This window comes from Rattus norvegicus, chromosome 9 (genome assembly GCF_021556685.1).
Source record: "Rattus norvegicus strain SHRSP/BbbUtx chromosome 9, alternate assembly SHRSP_T2T, whole genome shotgun sequence".
In the NCBI taxonomy this organism is placed as follows: domain Eukaryota; kingdom Metazoa; phylum Chordata; class Mammalia; order Rodentia; family Muridae; genus Rattus; species Rattus norvegicus.
The window spans coordinates 100,707,827-100,730,896 of record NC_141542.1 but is presented as its reverse complement, the minus strand read 5'-3'; the positions used below and the strand labels follow the sequence as shown (position 1 = coordinate 100,730,896).

Below are 23,070 nucleotides of genomic sequence, written 5' to 3'. Positions count from 1 at the left end.
CTACTGTAGCCACATGACTTTTAACAGTGGACGGGTAGACTCTTACCACATCATTTCCTCCTCCTCCTTCTCTTCCTCCTCCTCCTGGTCATTGTATGTTAACACTGTGAGTGGTATGGCTGGATTTTATAATGCCAACCTTTTTATGTCGATCATTTTGTTTGACCGTCTACTGTAGTGGCTGTTGTGTCTTGCCGCTAAGATGGACCCCTCAGCGGCTTCACCAAAGCACTCTGGGCACTGAACCTTGAATTCTTCTTCCTCTAATAAAAGTTTGGGAGTTTTTGTCTCTCGCCCTGGTTGCTAGGCTTTTAGAATTCAATGCACACACGCTTTTTTAATAGCAAACTCTAGTGAGACAACATCAATTTGGGAGACAGGATTGGACTGGAATGGGAGACAGCATACTTTAGTATTTCACCTGCTTTTGTTATCTGTCTTCTGTGGCGGCATTCCCTACATATGACCTTGGCCTCCACAAACTCCAGCTTTTGTCTCCTTAAGTTCAGTAAAACCACTGTGGTTGAGATCTGGCTGCTGGTGGACCTGGGCGACTGTGGTGCACAGCCACCACACTTTGCTTCTTGGAGCCCTGAACTGTCTGGTGTCCAATTCTTCATAGAGTTTTATTTTTCATATTATTTCATTCATTCTTTTAGGTTATAGGGGTGGCTAAGACAGATTCCAGTGGAAAAGTTCTAAATAAATAACGTTTTTGAACCTTGCCTCTCCTGTAATAAAATTCTATTAAAATATGAATGAACAAGTTAAAGTACCTGCCTGGGGCCTGCACATGTTCAACAGAATAGCTACTGTGGTTGTAGAGATTGTCATTTACATCTTGGACTCAAGGCTTAAATAACAGAAATGATTTTGAATATCTTTTTAGTTGTTTTATATTTCTTCACTTACCCAAGAAAAACCTCACAGATGAATCAGTATTGTTATAGCCTTCTATAAATACTACCCAATATATATGTATATATTATATTATATTATATTATATTATATTATATTATATATTATCCACATTGCCTCTTACAAAGTAGTAGACTGAGGGTTAGGGAACTGGCTCAGCTGGTCAAGTGCCTGCCATGCAGCCTGAGTTTGTATCGGTAGCACCCATGTGAAAAGTGGGGTGTATGTCTGTAATACTAGCACTGGGGAGAGGAGGGCAGAGAAAGAGGGGCCACATGGCTTACTGGCTATCCAGTCTAGCTAGTTTGTGAGCTCTGGGTTCAGTGAAAGACCTTGTCTCAAAAAGTAAGGTAGGGGCTGGGAAGGTAAATGACTTAGCAAATATCAACACTGGCTGTTTTCCCAGAGGACCTGTCTTTGATGCCCAGTACCAGCATGGTGGGTTACAACCATCTCTAATTTCAGTTCCAGGGAACCTTCTTCATGTGTCTTCTGGCACCAGGCATGCGTGTGGTACACAGACATAGACGAAGGCAAAGCACTCATACACATTTAAAAAAAATGGAGCGTGATAGAGGAAGACATCGAACTTAAACCTCTGCCTTCTCCATATGTGTACATCTACATACACATGTGCGCCCATGCATATGCAGAGAGGGAGGGAGAGAGAAGAAGGGAGAGAAAACCGTGGATTAAGAAGAGATTGTGAAAGATTGCAAGTTCAGGTCCTAATCACCAGTATTAGTCAAGGAGAAGTTGCTTCTGCAACTGCATCTCTTCACAAATGCAGTTTGAGAATAGCAGTCATGGCAGAGCACTGTGTGTTCTAACTCGGGTGAAAGAAAATAATAAGTGAGTGAGTGAGTGAGTGTAGAAAGACAACTGTCTCAGGCCCACAAAAGTTGGCCATTAGTAAAGACGCACAGCTAGTACTAAACGCTAAAATCAGACCAAATGCACATTGACTGGAAACAACGTCAGCATATTAAAACTCATGGGAAGATTGATGTTTGGCCAAGTGTGCTAGGGCCATGCCTGTAATCTCAGCGCTTGGGAAGCTGAAGCTTGAGGACTGTGGCGAGCTTACAGTCATGTTCACAGAGGGTGTGGCATTGCCCTGGCCCTTGACGGAGCAGAGTAGGGTATTGGGTTTTGCCCTCTGTGAAGGATGGGAAGAGCCAGGCTGTTTCTATTGCTGTTTCTGCTTAGGTCGCAGGGGTCCCTTTTCCAAACTTGCCATGTCTGGATTGCCAGCTGACGCGGGCTGTTGCTTAGTAAATATCTCCATCAGGGCTGCCTTCCTAAGTGGCTGGAAGCGGCACTGATGTGTTTATCTGTGAAAGTCTTCGATTTTTGCTTTTCAGCCTTTCTCAGTGCACCCTGTTGATGTGCTTTTCAACAAGTCTACCATGTAAAGCCATCTGGGATGGTATAGTCTGCTGTGCCCTTCTTCTCTTCTCACAAGCGATCACCCTGATGATGCACAGGGACCACATTTTAAACTGGTTAAGACAGGTTAGCACGAGGCAATTGATTTTGTGTCCTCCTTATTGATGTGAAGTATATTTACTGCAAGAAACAAATTTGTCCCATCATGACTTACATAAAATAATTATAATCATTTTAGGATGACCCTGAGACCGTGGGTATTTTGTTCGACAGATTTGACTTGACATAGTCAAATGCCACTTATGCAAAGAGTGCCAAATGGAACAGACATGAAATCTTTCTGTGTGAGATTCTTTAAAATGATCTGCAAGTAACATATGGTAGTTTTATAAATGTGAAGTAAACCAATAACAGATAGAAAGGCAATTTAATGCTAAGTAAGCCTGGAAATACACTGAGATGCTGCTCTCTGAAAATGGAACGAATACTTGCTTCTGGTGTTAGTGGATTGGGCCAATAAGAATAGTGTTTTGTTTCATTTCTTTCTCTGTTTATTGAAGTAAATGAGGGTTTTTAAAATTCTCTTTTCTGTGTGATTTTTAAAAAATTTTCCCTTTAAAAGAGATTGCCTTAGTGTGAAGTATCCTTTTAGCTTCAGTGAGAGGCCCTTAGGTTTAAGGCATGTATTCATCTTGTATCAGTTTATTGTGATGGCTGTAAAATTATTTGAGGGTGTCTTTGTTCTTGAAACTTTGGCCAGCAAGATACTTCCTATATTGAAATGTTTGGATCACAGTGATGTTGGCCTGTATGCTAGTTTGTCGTGTTACCACAGGCTCTGTGGACAGTTGAGGAAACCCAGAACGTTAGGTGTCAGCAAGGTCTGGCTGTCTTCATTGTAGGGAAGACCAAATTAGGTGGGTATGAGCATCCTTTGGGCCAACATATCTCAGGAAGGAGAGTGTCAGATTTGGGGTAATCTCATGTTTGTAACTGTCACTCTGGTTGGGCTTAGTGTCCCCACTGAGATTTTCAGATTCTTCCCTGCTGAATCCAAGCATACAGAAGGATTTAGAAGAATCAGTTTTCACAAAAGATCTGTGAAGCTGGGTATTCAACTGTGTCCATTAAAAAAACCAATATCTAGCCTAGCAAACCAAAACACTTTACTGCAAAATAATCATGAACTGTGAATGTTCTGCTTCCTGGAACTTCATGAAAAGGCATGAGATTCAGCTACTGGCTCCAAAATAAAGTAGATTTTAACAATATTGAAAACCTAAGCTCTCCTTTAAGGTCAGCCTCAAAAGGTTTATTAGGATGTGGGAATGACTTTACTTCTTTATGGGCTCAAGGAGAGTATCTTATTAACAATGGCTTTTCTTCACTCAGTTTTTCTTTAAGCGAAAAGTTCCTGGACTGGAATTTTCTGAGAGTTTGTACAAATAGAAAGGGTGTGATCACCAGCCTGGGATCTTGTTTGTTTGTTTTGTTTTTCAAGGAATTCATGGGGGCATATTTGTCTAGCCAATCACTATTAATGTTCTTTATCCTCCTAGGTGAAGAGTGTGACATTGACATCAATGAATGTGACAGTAACCCCTGTCATCATGCTGGAACCTGCTTGGATCAGCCCAATGGTTACACCTGCCACTGTCCTCATGGCTGGGTGGGAGCAAACTGTGAAATCCGTAAGTATCACAGTTGTGAGCTATTTAGTGTGGATTTTTCCTTCAGCAAGAAGAGGGTGTTAACTATGACCCAAAAGTCCCCATATCAGTGACCATGACAAGGCTCAGAGGGATCATTTCAGTCATCCCTGCATCCAGAGTCCAAGTAGTACTCTTGTCTCTTGCTTTCTGCCATGCCCAGTCCTCGAGATTGCATCAAGCCTTTCCACTGGGAATGAGAGTGTTCAAATGTCATCCAAAGTGCACTACTACTCAGTCAGCCAAAAAAATGTGCTTCACAGACAGGCATGAGAATACTATGAAAAAAAATGCAGCCCCTCTGGAAACTCTAAAAAGCAAAGCAGGGTTTGAATTCCCCTTGGCTTGGTGTTTTCAGGTGTCTTTGAGTAGAGCAAGTTGCTTCAGTTGCTTGGATAATGTGGAAGGAGAGTCAAAAGGCACTGGAGCTGTGGGTGAACAGACTAAAGTTTGGAAAAGCCGGGATGAGGGTCTGATGTCCTAAAACAGTGCAGCACCCTGATGGAGGTCACAAGCCCTGACATGGGCTTGTGTTCTTATCTGTTTTGAAGGCTGATGGATATTCCCCCGTTGAAAGGTATTTTCTTAAACAGGGCAGTAAAATTGCATCTGATCCAACCAGGTGTCTGGGAGAATGTTACCTCCCAATCGCAGATGGTTCTTTTCACAGGGATGGTGTTCAAAGAGTGCTTCTTTTTGGATGTTCTCACTGCTGACTACAGTCTTTGATGGCTAAGAGTAACTGGAGCTGGAGAGAAGGCTCAGTCAGTAAAGTGTTTTCTGGATGGGTATGAAGACCTGAGTTTAGATTCCTATTGCCTACATCAAAACCCATGTCCAGTGGCATGTGTTCATAATCTTAATGCTTTGAAGGCAGATACAATGAAGATCCCTGGCCAGTTAACTTAGCCAAATCCTTGACCCACAGGTCCCAATCGGAAACTCTGTCTCAAAAACAAACAAAAACAAACAAACACACACACACACACACAAATGACCAAACAAACAAACAAAACTCCACAAAACCAAGTCAAACTGGATTGTTTCCTGAGGAACAACATCCATCTGAGGATGAATAGCTTGGGTCAAGCTGTAGTTCTGTCTGTCTGACCCAACTGTCTAAACTCCAGTTGGTTCTATAAGATGGTCTGGCAAAGTGCCCAAACTGTGCTCAATCTTTTCTTGATAGACACGTTCTTTATCTGGCCACACCAGGGCTTTGGCCATTCCCTTCACCCAGAAAGAGATTCCTGGGGGAATTACAGTTCCTTGGAGTCCATTATTTTTAATAGCATAATAGCCAAAAGGAGAGACACAGTATCTCTCTTCAGAGTATTTTCTTTCACGCAGGAATGGTTACAGTTTGTTTTTAGACATCTAGCTTGTGGGATTTGCTATGAAAATTCCTGAAATATGCCAGTGCCTGAGACGACTATTATAAACAGAATAAAATGAAGAGCCAAAATAGTGTTTGGTAGCCATGCATAAATACCTCACCACAACATCTTGACTTTAGTTACTCTTGAAGGAGTTGGCACATGTGACTCCATTTTTGTTCGCTATAAGAGATGGTCTTACTATGAAGTTCAGACTAAGATGTTGACGGTCTTCCTGCTTCAACCTTTTGGGTAGTATTTGCTTAGCATGACATTATTTCCATTCTGATAACTTCCTCTCTTATCTCTGAACAAACTTTCATGAAGACATACCCTGGAACAGCAGAAAATGAGTCTGTTTGTGGTCATTCCCTAAACTTGTGGGATGTTTGAAGTTGTGTTTTTTGTCAGTGATGTAGATTCTTTATTCTCCAAAGAATCTAAATTTTATTTCCAGAGTAGAAGCTGAATGAATATATAAGGAGCATCTTGCATAGGTCTTTCATGTGCGGACGCTAACTGTTGCTGCCTCCTTTACATGTTAAACATTTATGACCCTCGTTATTACACAAGTCTTCTAAGACACAAATTCAGGGGAACACTATATCAAGCTAATATGCTTTAAAGTAGAATTGGGATCCTAGGCTGAAGTTCATGCACTCCAAATTTGGTATAGCAATCTGGGTTGGCATTTATTACTTTTAGGACTTGAAATATTGTTCCATGGATGATTCTGTGGCTTTGAGGGTTACTAATGAGAGATCTGAGTCTATTCTATTCTGTTATTTCTGCACTTGTAGGGAAGTTATTTCCCCTTGCTGCTTTTTCTAGTGTTTCTTTGCTCTGTAGTTTTGACATCTTGACTATACTCTGCTTTTCTTCTCTGCTCATGTCCGTTTGGTTCTAGATGCCTCTTATATTTGAATGTGTGATCCTTTTTCTAGACATGGGAAATTGTTCGCTATAATTTTGTTGGTCACCTTTGCTACATACATAGTGTTCATCTCAACCCCTTCAGCCTATGGCCTTAGGTTTGGTCTCTTGAGCAGATCCTCCAGTTCCTAGATCTGCGGTCATACTCTTTTAATTCCTTTTCCATTAGAGATGTTTGATTGCAGTGTTTCATTAGCCTTGTCCTCCACTCTTAGAATATTTCTTCCTGCTTGTGGCTATTGGTCATGCATTCCTCATGTTTTTAAATTTTATTCCTTGAGGATTTTTTGTTTCCAACATTTCCATTTGTTTAGTTTTTTTTTTTTCAGAATCTCAATTTTCTTGCTGGGACTTTCTTCCATGTTGCTGACTTTCTTCACCCTCAGTGCTGATTTTCTCATTTATTTCCTGTCCCAACTCCACCTTTTCCTTAATGCTGACTTTCTTCTCCAGGCCCTGAACTGGACTCCTCTGCGTGTTCCTATCTTTCCACAGATCACCAATCATTCTTACCAGAAATATTTTGAAATTGTTACCTGGTACTTTAGCCACTTATGTGGGTCCAGTGGTTGTGGAGATTGGACCATTTGTAGCAGTCATCTTGTCCTGTTTTCTCATGTTCCTCATACTTCTGGGTTGTAGTTTGTGCATCTATAAATTAGGATATTTCTTCTGGAAGTGGGTGATACGTTGTCCTTTTTATTGAACAGCCTACTCTGGAAGGCTCAATCTCCAATCTAACTGGGTGGGAAGAGAACAAACTATCTTAGAAACAACTACATCACCCTATATAAAATACAGAAATAGACTCAAAAATCAAATAAAGCCTATCAATCATCACCGATGACTATAAAATTGGAGGTGACAGAGGCACTGTAGAATATGGTAGGGAACTAAATTTTGTTTGTAGTAAAGAAGGGTGAAGTAGTGAGTGAGTTAAGGGAAGGAGTCAGAGAAAGGATGAAAAGGGGGAGAGAAGCAAGAGTAAATAAATAGAAGGAGAAAGAAAAGGGGTGGGTAAATTAAGCTGTAGAGAAAATCAAGGGAAAAATAAAGAAAAGGAAAAATAAAAAGTGATTCCTCATTATGACAAAGTTCAAAAAAGATTATGAAGATGTCAGAAGAGGAATAGAAAATTAAAACATGAGAGTATCAAAAGCAAGAAAGTCAGAATACTATTCAATATAGAAAGAATTGAAAAAGGAGGAGACAGAGAGGCTGAAGATAGAGAAAAATAGAAAAGAAAAATCGCTTCCACATGGACAAACAGAATAAGATAAAGACGTGGAGGGGAATAGCAAATAAAAGCATAAAAGCTCTTAAAAATACAACAAAATGAGACTCATCTAAATACTTTGTAAGTGGGAGTAGGGGTGGGGGTGGGGTGGAGTTGGGGGGAAGGTAGGGGGTGGGGAGTTGGCTTAGCCCCTCAGAGCACTGGATGCTCTTTCAGAGGCCCAGGTAGTTTTGTTCCCAGAACCTACATGCTAGTTCAGAACAGTCTAGAACTCCAGATATAGGGAATCTGGACCCGATTTTGGCTTCCATGAGCACTACATGCATGTAGTATATGTACACTCATGTACATAAAACACCTACCCTACACATGTTACTTAGAGTTTCTATTGCTGGGACAAAACACACCAAAAAGCAAGTTGGGGAGAAAAAGGTTTATTTGGCTTGCACTTCCATATGTTGTTCATATTAAAGGAAGTCAGGACCGGGACTCAAACATGGTAGGTACCTGGATGCAGGAACTGATGCAGAGGCCATAGACGAGCAACGCTTACTGGCTTTCCCTTACTTGCTCAGAGGCCATAGACGAGCAACGCTTACTGGCTTTCCCTTACTTGCTCAGCCTGCTTTCTTATAGAATCCAGGGGGTGGCAACCACTCACCATGGGCTGGGCCCTCCCCCATGGATCACTAATTGAGAAAATGCCCTTCAGCCGGATCTCACTCAGGCATTTCTCAACTGAGACTCTTTTTTTCTCTGATGACTGTAGCTTGTGTCAGGTTGACACAAGACCAGCCAGAATAACACATAAAATTAAAAAAAAAAATCTCAAAAAGGGGGCATCACAAAGGTTACCAAGAAAGGACAAAAAGATAATGTTGGGCCAGCTTATTTCCTGGTCCTTAAAAATTTTAAAGTGACAGTCACATGCTTAGAGACAGGTGTCAGTTAAATTGTGGGCTCTTTAGTTAGTGAGGCTGTCTGAAGTGACAGACTAGGGTAGTGAAGAGTACCCTTTGTCGAAGCAATTTTTCTTCTTTGTGTAGCAGGGACCTTTTTCTGTTGGTCGTATTCAGATTTCCATTCTATCGGTTGGACACTAGGTTTCTAAAAAATCCTTAGGTCACAAGGGGCTAATGTTTTAGTTGGAGATGCTCCCCAAGTGCTTAGGAATGTGGAAGGCAGCCACAGCACCAAGATTGGTACAGGCAGAAGCCCATCTTTGTACTTTAAGGACCTCCTGAGTATAAATCACCCTGCTGGAGGAATGTGGTGTGGGAGTTGTGTTGACCCCTGGAACATTAGAGTTCTCAGACTCGAGAGCTGTGGAGGACAGATGTGTGGCTTTAGAATTTGATCAACTCACTGGCCTCAGATTAGCACTAACAAACCCAGGTCTTTGCTCCGTAGATGCACCCTGTACACAGCCGAGGGCAGGACTGTCTCTCCATATGCACTTCTCAGCCTTAGCGAAGCCCCCAGTTACCCCTCTTCTTTAGTTGTCATAAACTGCTCTTCCGTTCCCTAAGAACTACATCTCTAGGCCTTCCTCACCCGGGGCAATGGCAGGCCAGAGCAAGACTCTCTGATCTGTAGATGTTCTCTGATCTCAGGACCCCACTCAGTTTCTTTCAATTATCGTTGTAAATGTATGCGTGTTTTGTCTGCATGTGCCAACATAGATGGAACGCTCAATAAACGTCAGCCTAAAATTAATAACCAAAATAGTGATTTCTCCCACCAAGTACAGTTTTCTGCCACCCCTGGCACTGTGGTGCTCTAATGGCATCTCCCATTTGTTCCTTATAAAACAGAGCTCTGGATCTCCTGCTTGCTCTCTCTTGGTCACTCTAAGGTGACCCCTACTCAGCTTCAGCACCTCATGCATCCAGCTATACCAGCCATGAGAGTGAGAGTGAGATTTCATTCTCTCCCTGTCAAGTCCCGACCCCTGCCCCATCTAATTCCATCCCCATGTCATACTCACTTGCTGTTCAGTCACTCACACTGTCCCCACCACCTTGGGCTAAGTCACTACCTGCTCTGCCCCATACTAGCGTAGTCCCTGATCTGGCCTCTATACTCAGCCCTACAGTAGTGGTTCTCGACCTTCCTAGTGCTTCCGCCCTTTAATATGTTGTGGTGATCTCTCAACCATACAATTAGTTTCACTGCTACTTCATAACTGTAATTTTGCTACTGTTATGAACCATAATGTAAATATTTGATATGCAGGATATCCAATATGTGAGCCTGTGAAAAAGTCATCTGAATCCCTCCCCCCCCAAAAAAATGGGGATGAGACCCAAAGGTTGAGAACCACTGCCTCAGAGCCAGGCACATCTTCTCAGTGTGTATGTGAGTCCAGTCATGCCCAGTACTATTAAAATAATAAATCCACCAAGACCCAAGGCTCTGCTAATTGCTTTAAGAGTCTCGGTGGCCCACCCCAGGGAGTTACCTCTCCCTTCACTGGGCCTGTCTGCCTCAGTCTTCTCACACTGGCTTCTTGTTGGTCTTTTGTCCTGCTCTTCTGCCATAGGGTTGAGCTCATTCTGCTGTTTTGTGTGGGGTGATCTTCCCTCTGCTCTCCCTCACCCCTGCTTTAGTTATGTCGAGTGACCCTCAAGTGCAAGTTCTCCTGACTCTTAGCTGAATGATCACCCTGTCCTCCTCCTGTTTCAGCGCAGCTTGCCTGTGCTGCCTTGGCATACCTGTCCTTTCGCATTTGGTGGCATTTTGCTGACACTAGTGTCTGTCTAAAGACCTAAACTTGCAAGAGCTCACTTCTCCCCAGCTTTTCCCTTCATGCCTTATCAAAGCACACAGTAGGTACTCAAATCATAGGTATAGTGCAAATGGTTCTTTATGAAGTAGTATTTCCCACCACTAAGTAGCGTGGACCACTTTTTAGTGTTCCATTGCTGTGATCAGACATCACGATCACAGCAACTCTTATAAAGGAAATCATTTAATTGGGGCTGGCTTGCAATTTCAGAGGTTCAGTCCATTATCATCATGGAGGGGAGGGTGGCAGCACGTAGACATGATGCTGGGGAAGTAACAGAGTTCTGTATCCAGATCTGCAGGCAGTAGAAAGAGAGCAACTCTGGGTCTGGCTTGAGCATCTGAACCCTTCCAGCCCACCCCCCCGTGACACACTTCCTTCAACAAGGGCAGGCCTCCAAATCCTTTCAAGTAGTGCCGGTCCCTGTGAGTCATCTTCATTCAAATTGTCGGAAAATCAACAATGGCTGCTATTTTTTCTCAGGCTGACTGATGTTTTCATTGGACAACTCACCTTTGGCTACGGAAAACATGACACAATTTTATATATTAGCTCATGGTTGCAGGCAGCCCATAGCCTTAAGAATTGTTTACTTATTAAATGATATCAAAAACATGCTCCTTGTAGATGAATAAATTAGCCAGTCTTGCTGTGCTCACCAAGATAAATTACAAAATAGATATGGACAATTTATTTTAGAATAAATTATGCAAATCAGTTGAAGTCTAATTTGGGAAGATTTGGTTTTGTCACCAGCGTGCCTGCTTCACCATGAACAGCTTCTCTACCGTGCTCTCCCAGCAATCCCAACATGTTCAATGTAGAAAGCCTTCAGAAAGCACAGAACTTCAGACACATTTAAACAAAAATGTAAACGATCCTTGAGACTTACAAGTGGGACATTTATGAAATGTTCCCCAAAGAGCTCTTGAGCTGGCATTCCTGGTCACACACCTGCTGGGGCCCATGAAGTAATCCCATTCAGTGCGCTCAGGTTTAAGATTTTCTTCTCCAAGCTGGGCTGTAGCCAACACAGTAAATGGTTCATGCAACAGGACTCTGGGGATGTGGAAAATCGCTGTCTTACACTGATGGAGCCTGGATGGAGGATGACATTTGCAGACACCTGGCAAGAGAGGGTACATTTGGTGCCTTTCATACAGAGTGTTAGATTGCACAGATCCAGGCTGGCTACTAAACCAATTAGCTCCCAAAGCAGCCACCTTCGCTTCTGTCAGGAACATCTCAGAAGACAAGAAAGATGAGTTCAGCTTTAAACATGAGGGCAGGGATGAAGGAAAAGAGTTTTTTGTTTGCTTGCTTTTGGTTGTTGTTTGGTAAGAAATTGTGATAGACTTTTCAATGTCTAAACACCTTGAAAGGCAGATTCTGGTGCAAGTAGAGGGACATGCAAACTATGGGCAACTCATCCCATGTGGGCCAGCGTTGTGTGAGGGCATAATGAGGTATAATGCTCTTCTTACAGTAGTTCTCATGTGTGAACATGTGTGTATACACAGTCAAGATGATATGCATGTTTTTAATACACAGAGCATATGTAAAACTCAGAAGCCCATCAAGAACTCCTGTGAGGGCTGGAGAGATGGCTCTGTGGATAAAGTTACCTGCTCCTGAGACTGATGACTCAAGTGTCATCTCCAGGATACACATAGCCAAAGTAGAGACCTTTAATCAAGTGCTGTGACATGTGTGCTATGACATGTGTGTATCCATGCACTTGTGGAGACACACACACACACACACACACACACACACACACACACACACACCCCTGACCATCAGATCTCAGCACTCAGTTATGAGTTGGAATGAAAACCACCCTGGCCACCCTTGTGTTGATGCTAAATGGATGATAAAACACGTTCTGTTGAGCCTTGGACTCCAGCCTGCTGCTGAGTTTTGAAAGGAATGAATGCTATAATACTTGGAAATCAAGTGAACCACAGTTACTTTTTCTGCCAGAAAACAGAGTAGTCTCTCCAAGGAGGCAGTAGATCCTGCCAAGAAAGGACTCCTGACTTGGGGATTGAACCTCAGTTCTGGTTTCACAAAACACCTTCAGCCATCTGTGGAGGCTATTGCTTTGTAGTGTGTTATGTTGCTCCCCTTGTCTCTGGGTCAGCTTGGCTGAGGAGAGAGCGCACTAAGGATCAGGCAGCTTTCTCAGCTCCCTCTGCTGCCTTAGCAGCTAGGCAGGCAGTCTTGGATGAAAACATCGAACCAGCTGTTACAGGTCTCTGTGAGATCTTTAGGGATCAGGTGATCTGGCTTCACATTCTAGGATTCTTTATTCACTCTTTCTCTTTGGGCATTCTAGAAACATCCAGACAAGAAGCAGGGGCTACTTCTCTATGCTAGGGAATGTTTCTGCAGGCTGGCCCTTTGTCTGCCTCACCACTTGTCCTCTCCCTCAGGGTGTCCTTTCCAGGATCAAGAACAGTCAGTTCCGAGTCCATGATCACAGAGGGTGTAGCTGAGTGTGTGGTGATCCTTTCACATAACCAGGATACTGAAAGGTGTCTTGAGGCATGGTTTTTGTTTCCGAATCCTAGATCTAGACACCAGGAAAGTGATGACCCTGCAGGGTAATGGTGGTAGCCACGAGGTATGACTACAATAGAGAAAGCCCAGTTCCTTTTGATTTGCAGTTTGCTTTCACATCCTGTTTGTATTAGCTAGACATCTCCATTTGTATGCTGGTCCACAAACAGAACATCATCTGATGTTACCAGCCGGTGCCAACTCCAGAGGTGACATCCAGCCCTTCCATTTTTGTCCCTGTTAATAGAGGCTAGTGGAAGGTCAGGGGCAGCTGATGTTCTATCATCCTCTGCCCAGAGCATCTACCTCACGGGACAGTGTACTCTCCCCCTCCCCTTCTTCCAGCATCTCAGCTGCTCTTTCTGAAGGACCACCTCCCAAGTGCCTTTTCTCATTTCACCTTTTCAGTTTTCTAGCTTATGCTCACAACAGATGGGTGGGGTAGACATTGGTGCTTCCCTGTTGCACATGGAAAACAGAGGCTCAGAAGACGGATCAAATGTTGGAGTTGGAGTTAAAGCAAACTGGTGTGATCCGACCGCTGTGTGGAGGTTCCCATCTGGGTGTTCACACAATGACGTATTGCTTATTTCTTGATTGTTAAAAGAATAGGTCATCATTATTAAAGTGGTTGAAAAGTATACAGGAAACACTGGAATCACTTATAACCCTGGCTTCTAGAGGCAACATTGTAGAGGCGTGCTGTGGACACAGACCTCAGCTCCTGTTTTGCTTCCTCTTAAAGTAGGTCAGTTGCCTAGGCTGCCTCTCTTGAGGGGCAAGGGGGGTGAATTATACATATTCTGGTAATCTCGACTAAATGAGTTGTTCCTAAAGATCTTAGCCTAATAGGGGAGCGGTGTAAGCTTGCTAGTTTTATGACTCTACTCTGAGTTTTTTTTTTTAAATGTCCAAGTAACTGTTTTTAAACTTACTGTGATTGCTGGATTATTATACCACACGAGTAGGTCCCCTTTGACTGCTTTCTTTCATTTGTTTGTACTGTTTAATGAAGAACTGTCTTTCTGTCTCGCTAGAGTTAAATATTTAGATTGTCTTCCTCTTTCTGACTCTGGTAAATTATTTTGGTGTTGGTGGGGTGAGGAGAGGACATGAGAATGGGGGAACTGCAACTTTATCTTTAACACGTTATTTCTTTTGTAAACATGCAAAGGAAATCTGAAGCGGAGTGATAAGCCATTAGTAATTCCTGGCCCTGAGAAGTAGGTACATGAGACCTGAGCTCATTTTCTGAACTGTTTGTAAGTGAGCGACACCATCATCTTGTACACAGAGCTTTACACATTTACAGGGCTAGCTCCTCGGTAGGGAGTCTAAAGTCACCATATCTGGGGTGAAGTTCACCAATAAGTCCCCAAGAAGGGCCAAGTACCTATTTGCAGCCTCTATTTCTGCCATTTTACAGTAATACGTGCAACAGGGAGAAGAACTATATGCTGAGAGTGACTATGGAGTTACTTTTTCTTGTTGTGACACAATGTCTGCAACTTCATGAAGGAGGGGATTAATTTGGCTTTCGGTTTGAGGGGAGACCATCGGTCATGGTAGGGAAAGCACCCGTAGTCAGGAAGCAGGATGTGAACAGTAAGTGGGGCTGGGAAATAACACCCGGAGCCCACCCTATTTCCTCAGTGATTCTAGACTTTTCTAGTAAGGCTCCACCTCTTAAAGGTTCTACATCCTTCCCAAACATCACCATCAATTGGGAACGAAACTCATGGTCCTTTGGTGACATTTCACATCCAAACTAAAGCAGATCCATCCTTATTTTTTTCTTCAGGATTTGTCAGTGACCTTTAATATGAAAGATATTAAACGTTGGCTTGGATTAGTCACAGAAAATAATCCTTCCCAGTTTAGATGACCCTTATATGAGTTTAGTGCCCTAGCAAGCTAACTGCTCCAATTCCTTCTCCGCCTTCAGACCTGCAGTGGAAGTCTGGGCACATGGCCGAGAGCCTCACCAACATGCCGAGGCACTCCCTCTACATCATCATTGGAGCCCTGTGTGTAGCCTTCATCCTCATGCTTATCATCCTGATTGTGGGCATCTGCCGCATCAGCCGCATTGAGTACCAGGGCTCGTCCCGGCCAGCCTACGAGGAATTCTACAACTGCCGCAGCATTGACAGTGAGTTCAGCAACGCCATCGCATCCATCCGGCATGCCAGGTAAGCTCTCTGAGGGTCTGCGGTAAGGGAGACATCACACATGGGCTCCAAGGTTATGCTGTCATTAGGACTTCACAGCCACAAGGGGGGCGGGTCTTAAAAATAAAACACTGGCTGAACAAGGCACAGAAGACAGAGTACTAGCCCTGTTCAGGAGCAGCCCTTCAAACCCATGGCTAGGTGTCTTTACACTGAATATATTTCTTAAGTTGCGTTGATCTGCAACTGTGCACATATGATTCTTCATCACAATGTATTGAACATTTTTTTAAATGTGTGTGTATCTGCATGTGTGGATGTGTGTGCACTGTGTGCATATGTGTATGTGTTTGTGTTTGTGTGTGTCTATGTCTGCATGTTTATGTGTATGTATGTATGTATATGTGTGTGTGTATGTATGTGTGTGTAAGGTCAGACAACAACCCGTGTCATCCTCAGGTGTCCCCTGGGTAGTTCCTTTGAGACAGACAGGGTCTCACAAGTGAGAGATCTGGAGCTCAGCAATTAGGCTAGATTGGCCAGCTAGCATGCTCTAGGCGTCTTCCTGCCTCTGCTTCTCCAGTTCTGGGATTGCAGGCCCTTGCGACCATGGTAACACTTTTAGGTGGGTTCTGAGATTGAACTTAAGTCCTGTGTTGGCAAGGCAAGTGGTTTACTAACAGAGACATCCCTTCATCCTGACATTTTCTTTCTTGTTTTCAAAACAGTCAATACGAACATAAACTAATCTCTTGGATTTCAGGGCCTACAGAAACCACAGTGAACAGCAGTCATCTGATGCTTAGAGTTTGTGTTTTAGAATACAGCTTCCTTTCCTAGAGAAAAGCCAGGAGTCGGTGTGGCAGAGGGACAGCATAGCAGTCTGATTGGAAGTCTCATTACACCGTTCCCTGACTATATATAGTCCATCTGGATCATGCAGGCTTCCATAAACCAAGTTCCCTCCAGGCCCCCTACTGAAAGAACATGGCAATTGTTAAATTATAGACACTTCTCTCGGATCTTTCTATCACATTGAGAAAGTCAGCTCAGTGACTTTTGTAAGGGGTATTATCACAAACTTGGCAACAAAAATTATTTCTTTTGAATTGATAGAGTAATCTGAAACAATTCAGAAAGTCAGTGTACTGAGTTTAGCTCTTAAAAGTAAACATTTTAGGCTTTATTCATGTGCGTGTGTTCCTGTGTACAGGTGCCTGTGTGAAGACGCACAGAGTCTAGGAGAGGGTATGGTATCCCCTGAAGCTGGTGTTACAGGTGGTTTGAGCTTCCTGGAGCCAAACTCCAGTTCTGTGTAAGAGCAGCAAGGGTTCTTAACCACATCTTCAGCTCCCTGAGGTTGGTATTGAGTGTGGGGCCTGTGGAAGCTGTTCTAGTATAATCCTTATTAGTTAGGAATGATCTATCAGTAAAGAGATCCAAGCAGGCCCCAAATCTACAGAGTAGCAGCAGAAGAGGTTCAGAGTCTTCCTTCCCCAAAGGAAAATTCCCAAACCCAAGTTTCCCATCTCGCAGTGACTTTGTTGTAGCAGAAGCAGGAGTAGAGTCTGGGTCCAGGGAGAGGAACCAGAGATGTGAATCAGATGGTATGGCTTGGAGCGTCTTTCTCAGTGCTTCACTGAGAGCTGCCCTTTGTGGGTACTTGCAGCTTTGAGGGAGGGGAACTAGTGGACTCAGGACCAAAGTATATGGTTGCTCACCTGGATGCTTTCTCTCGGGGGTTGGGGAGGGTTTGGGTAACCCAGCTTCCAGGAAGCCCAGGACCAATCCACACAAACCCCGCCCTGGGTGTTTATTCAAGTCCCTCCTTTCACTTCTGTCTCTGCAGCAGATCCTGGCACATAGCAAATGTTAGCAAAATCGGAGGTCTGACATGAATGGGTGATCTCAGTGATCTCAGTTTGTGTTGGTATAGGATGTTTTGCCTTGTCTGAGTCCCCGAGTACTCGGTACATGGTCCCAGCCAACAGGACTAGTCCCAGTATCCTAAATGACCAGGTTGGAGGCAGAGGTTGCAAACAGGGTAGAGAACTAACAGGTTTCTCTGGTGTTGACGTGTCCTCAGAGATTCAGAAATAAGATGCTATCTCAGAGGAACCTGTGGCTAAGAGCCTTTGTGATTCTCCCAAGGACAGGAATATGGTATTTTAGGCCCAGATCATTTGAGAGGGATGCTTTGTTTCGAGATGCCTAAGAAGCCCCTCTGGCAAGATCACAGAATACTCAGGCTGGAAAGAAGAGACAGGATAGAATTTACATGGTTCTTATTTTTTGCCCATCTTTATCAAAATGCGTAACCCTAGCCAGCTAAGTCCAGTGGCCTCCAGTAAGTACAGAGGAAACAGTCCACAGGAAAGTCACTCCTTTCCAAGAATCTGGAATTCAGGATAACTTCTTGCCCAAAGGGTTCTGTAGCCACAGTCTGATCTGTAGTCTGCTGTGAGGACACTGCAGCCAGACCTCTGGCAAATCGGCCTTCCGTGCTCTGGGTTCCTGGAAACTCTAGGGAGAGCCTGGCGAAACTTCATCCTTTTGATATTCCCTTCTCTTTAGTTTCCAAGCATGACCCCGTAGCAAATGCCCATTTCACAGGCTGTTTCCTGGAGGCCTGCCTGCAAATGATACTGAGTTGTAACGACTGCAGGCCAGTGGCCACACAGGATACATTCCAACTGGGTCACCTTGGACCACGAGGGACCAAGGAAACATCAGGTGCCTCTGACGTCAGCCAGCAGCCAGATTGAGAAGGCATCCCCTCTCCTTTGTCCCAAGAGCCACCTGCCTCACAGCTGCTATGCTTACACTCAGGTAGACTTGTCACTCGTTATCAGCATCCGCAGGAGCAGATACATGGTTCTCCACATCCTGACAGTGAGGTCACGTCTTGGTGGCTCACCGTGCCTAGTTCTACTTACCACTGACAAATGAAAGACAGGACAGGGAGACTAGAAAAACACATTCTCTTGTCTTCAGATAATGCAAACCTTCAGATCCAGGCCTTGTGTATGATCGGATCCACCTGCTGTTGTTTTCGCTCCTGGCTTTCCAGCTTTCAGGGGGCCTCGGGCTGGAAGAATGTGTTCTTCTTGCTGCCTTGCTATTGGCTGCGGCATCTTTGGTAACTTCAGAGGACAAGTCAGGTACACCATACTTGTTACCAAGTATGGTGTTTAAGAGGCTGGTGTGACGTTGATCTTATTTTTACTGAGACCAAGTAGGGTGGCCCGACCATAGCTTACTGTTCACATATGGCTCAGGATAGCTATACATGTAGTCCAGGGCAAAATTGTAAACTTAGTTAAGACATTATATGTACATGTCCTTTTGCTGGTTTGTTTTGGGACATTGTGTGGTTCTTATGTGTGAACTTTATAGATGACAGCGTGGTACAGAGAAGCAAAAGGCACCTCTCCTGAGTGCATCTGGAGTGGCCATGTTTAGGGAACAATACCTGGCCCGGTTTGGAAAACCCAAGGAGACAGGGAAGGCAGTTAATATTTCAGTATGGCTGTTACTGGGTATTCACCCGCCACCTTGAGAGGTGTAGGAGAGTCAAAGAAAGCCTTGTCAACTTACGGGTATTTAGAAACCTCGGCGACTGTGTCACACAAACTGTTTTAGCTACTACACTTTGGACCGAATGCTCTGTAGCTCAGTCAAGGAAACAAGAGTTCACAGTAACTAGGGAACTGAAGTGGAGGGACTGCAGCTCCTGGTCTGCTGGTCCATTCTTTGGTCTTAGGCGTGTTCGTCTGACTTCAACCAGCTTTTGTCATTAGCATTACATTTTCTACCCGCACAGATGATTTCACTGGCATTGTGTCACACAGTCAAGCACCAGAGTCTGGACATAAGGCAAGGTGCTCCGTAGGTGTGCAAGGAAGCGAGTGGGCCTAGCCTGGGGTTGTCCTGCTCAGTGGATCTGCAACACTGCTTCTCGAACTCTTCTTACCAGTCTTCGGCTCAAGGACGATGCTCAAGTTCATAGTCCTTGGACTTGCTGCTTCTTAAGACATGGCGGAGAACAGAGACAGCTGATTTTCCAGATTTTAAGAAGGCAGATTCATTTTCAATCAGAAACCATATAATAATATGTGGTTTTATGAAGACGGATTGAGCCTGCTTGGTTGTTTGTGTTACCTTTTTGTGGGGAGGGGCAAATAGTTGATTACTTTAGTCAGCTTGTGCACAGAATTCATTCCCATATCAAAGTTCCCACAGGAAAGTATCCCGGGACCTCCAGGCCAGGATCAAAGAAGCTGTTACTAGCTCTTCTTCCAAATCACCACAGTTATTACAAATGCATCCAGCTATTTTTTGAGAAATAGTTCGTCAGCATTTTCTACCTCAGAGTAGCCTCTCATGTTTTCACTTGGGAAGAAGTGTAGGATAACAAGTTTTATAGTGTGACTACTTTTCCTATCTTAGGATTTCATGGGCCTTATCCAGACAAACAGGCTGAGGTCTGGCCCCACATCAAGGCCAACACAGTTTGTTGGGTGTACAGCAAGGCCTTGTAGTTTAGAAATGATTCCACTTAAGGTCTTTTTAACGTCGCAGTGGTCACAGTGGGTTGATGGGGGCAGAGTGCTTTAACTCTGGTCCCTGTTTTGCACAGTGCCCCATCCAGCATGGTTATGTCTTTGTACTCTTGAAGGCCAGTCGATTTTAAGTGAATTGGAAGGCAACTGATGAAAGTTTAAAACTTGGAGATCATTTCAGGCCTGGTGGCAACCCCCACCTAGAATTCCTGGACTTGAGAGGCTGAAACAGGAGAATTACCAAGAGTTTGAGGCCAGCTTGGACTGTATAGTAAATTCCGGACCAAGCTAGGCTACAGAGTAAAACTGTCTTCAACTGTCTTCCCACCCCCAAATCCAATCTCACTTGAAAAGTGCTCTGTCCTCCCACTCACTATCTGATCCTACTTCTCACCTTCGTATGTGAGAAAGCAGACACTCACAGGGTGGCAAAGAAAGAGAGGGAAGAGGACGGATGGAGGGCAACTATGGTAGATAAACCTCTGAGTCCTTGGCGGGGGCATTTTAATCTTTTCAGAATTTAAGGTGATTGTTTTTTAAATCTCTTTTTAATGAGCACCATTGGATATAAAGTAGGTTTGTTTTTTCTTTTTTCTTTTTTTTTTAAAGTCATATGTGAGAGGAAACTATGGTGGGTTTCCATGGAAGACTTTAAATCATGTTCTGCTCTAGAGACTTTGGGGAAACTGAGGTCTCAAGTGGGAAGAGACCACCCAGAAGTTGAATTCACTATATTTTAATAATTGCTCCCCTAATATTGGCTTGGCAGAAAGTCTTGCACTTGGAGTTTTGACTCCCCTGGCTTCTGGGCATCAGTCCTGCTGCCGAGGAGACTTTGATACAAACAAATCTGTTGGGACAATAGCTTGGTACCCCGAGAAAAAGTATGTTCCAGGGAGCTGAGAGAACTAAAGGGTAGGGTTTGATGGTGATCCCCAGCAACAATTGTGGCCAAACACCTCAGTGTTTTAGGTCATTTCTTTCTGCTGAGCTTTTTGTGTTGGGAATCTCAGAGGAGGGCAGAGCCTTCCCACCAGGGGAGAGGCTGTCTGAGTGCTACCTGAGACCATTGCCAGCCATTGTGTATGCTAGTCATGAGAGTGGATGTAAAACAAAACTGTCATTCCAGATATTTATGGGTCTTGAGGAAAAGGAGAAATCAATACATGTTTTCTTAAGCCTGCTGTGGAGCTGTGCTGCTGCCTGATTCGCTAGGATTTAACCACGATGCTCTTTCATTAATCCTGTTTGCCCCCTGAACTAAAGACTAATGTTTCCTCTCCTTCGGTGCTAATATCAGAATGCCTCATTTTTTTGTACATGCTAAAGTATATACTTCAAAGTATTTTTGTAGTTCCATTTGACTCTCGAATGTTGTTCTTGTATGTGTGTAATATATGTATGTATATAGGTATGTGAGTATATATATTCTTGTATGTGTGTCTACGTTATATATAGGCATTTGAGTACATGCATGTGTATGTGTGAATTTATGAGTGTGTATTGTATGTAGGTTATGCATATATATACGTGTGTGCATATATGATGTGTGTTATATCTAGGTATGTGGGTGTATGCACATGTTATACAGAAGTGTATGAGTATGTGTGTGTTGTATATAGGTTATACATGTGTGTGTGTGTGTGTGTGTGTGTGTGTGTATGTGTGTGCACACGCTTGTAGGTCAGAGGTCCATGTTCAGCTACTTTCTTGGTTGTTCTGTCTACTAATTGTTGAGACAGGGTCCTTCATTGAACCCAGAGCTCAGCTCTGCTCCCCAATTTGCCAGGCTGGGTTGCCAGTGAGACCCAGGATCCACCTGTTCCTCTCCTTTCCTCCAGCACTGGGTCACACCAGCACCCCTGCCCAGTTTTATACAAGTGCTGGAGGGTCAAGCTTAGATCCTCATGCACATGCGACAACTTCTTAAAGGAGGTTTTTCTTACCACATACCTAGAACTTTGGGTCCAATACTCATGTAACCAGAGTCCTCTGTGTCTGTGATTTCAGGTTTGGGAAGAAATCTCGGCCTGCAATGTACGACGTGACTCCCATTGCCTACGAGGATTACAGCCCTGATGACAAACCCTTGGTCACACTGATTAAAACAAAAGATTTGTAATTTTTTGGGGGGGGATTATTTTTCAAAAACTATGAGATACTAAGATCGTTTAAATATTTTTAAGAAAATTAAAAAGCTTAAGAAATGTAAAATGTTAGCCGCTCAAGAGTTTTCAGTAGACTACCAAGGAACTAATTTTCTGCAGCTTTTAGTTTGGAAAAACAAAAAAACCAGTATTTTAAAAAACCGGAATTTGTGAAATCTGTAGACCTTGTTTTACTGTACTTTCAGCTCTCAACACTGTATCCTTCAAGTATGAGCTCTTTTGACAGTAGACCCACCATGAAACCCAGATGGACTTCTGTGGTTGTTGCAGAATAAACCTTATGTAGGACGAGTTTCTTTTGACGTGTGATGCTGGCTTTCCGAGTAGTGTTAGGAATAAGTAGAGTACGATGCATAATTCAGTATAATCGTTACTTAATATGATGTGGTGTCCGAGATGTTTGTTTTGTGAAAAAAGAAAACTAGTTAAACTTATTATTCCTAACCTGAATGAAATTAGCCTCTGCCTTATTCTGTGCATGGGTAAGTAACTTATTTTCTGCACTGTTCTGTTGAACTCTGAGGAAATGTTTTTCCAGTTTGTTTTAGTCATTTTATTTTGTAGAGTCCTTGAACTTGACCTTGTAAACATAAACACAGAAAGGGTCTAGGGAGGAAAACACTGATCAGTTTCAACCTATAGTTTTTCCTTTAAAAGTCAAGTACTTTTCTTTTTAATTGTAAGTGGATTCAATTACGTTGCAGATGTTTCTTGCTAAGAGATAGTGATGTGTAAGAGGTGCTGGTCCCTTTTGTAGTGTTTCTTATAGTGCACATTTATTTATACCCAAGACATTTTTGTGGCTGTATTTGATTGATATGTGCTTCTTATGATTCTTGCTAATTTCAAAGAATATTGAATAAACGTTAGCAGGTCGAGGATTTACTTGTCTCATTCTTTTAAAACTAACATAAAATACTTCAGATGTGATATTGGTTATCAACCCACCCAACTGCTTATGACATTTAAGAATCCTAAATGACAGTTTACAGTTTGAGTGTGTCTCTGAGAGATTCATGGGTTAAAGGTGTGGTTCCCAAGGATTGATATAGGACCTTAAAGAGGGGGAGGCTTGGAACGCGGTCTTTAAGTCATTTGGGAACTGCCTTTATAAAGGACTAAGATAGTTCCTCTCATGAGAATCCAGTATGAGATGGCTCAGATCCTGAATGCTTTTTCTGGCTTCTATTGTGAGACAATGACCCCTATTATTAAGGCACCAACCACTAATGATTCCTTCACACAACACTACCTGAT

The 23,070-nt window shown here is 43.3% G+C and overlaps 1 protein-coding gene across 3 annotated transcripts in view; it reads left to right on the top strand.

The window, feature by feature from the left end:
* Positions 1-22,694, top strand: part of Dner (delta/notch-like EGF repeat containing) — a 302,538-nt gene extending 279,844 nt beyond the window's left edge. For all 3 annotated transcript variants that reach the window (XR_015628663.1, NM_001399331.1, XM_087566343.1), the window contains 3 exon segments: positions 3,867-3,998; positions 14,858-15,104; positions 21,656-22,694. Coding sequence is in view for 2 of the 3 variants with exons in the window: in NM_001399331.1 (NP_001386260.1) it covers positions 3,867-3,998; positions 14,858-15,104; positions 21,656-21,767 (491 nt within the window). In the remaining variant the exon portion in view is untranslated.
* The last annotated feature ends 376 nt before the right edge of the window (positions 22,695-23,070 follow it).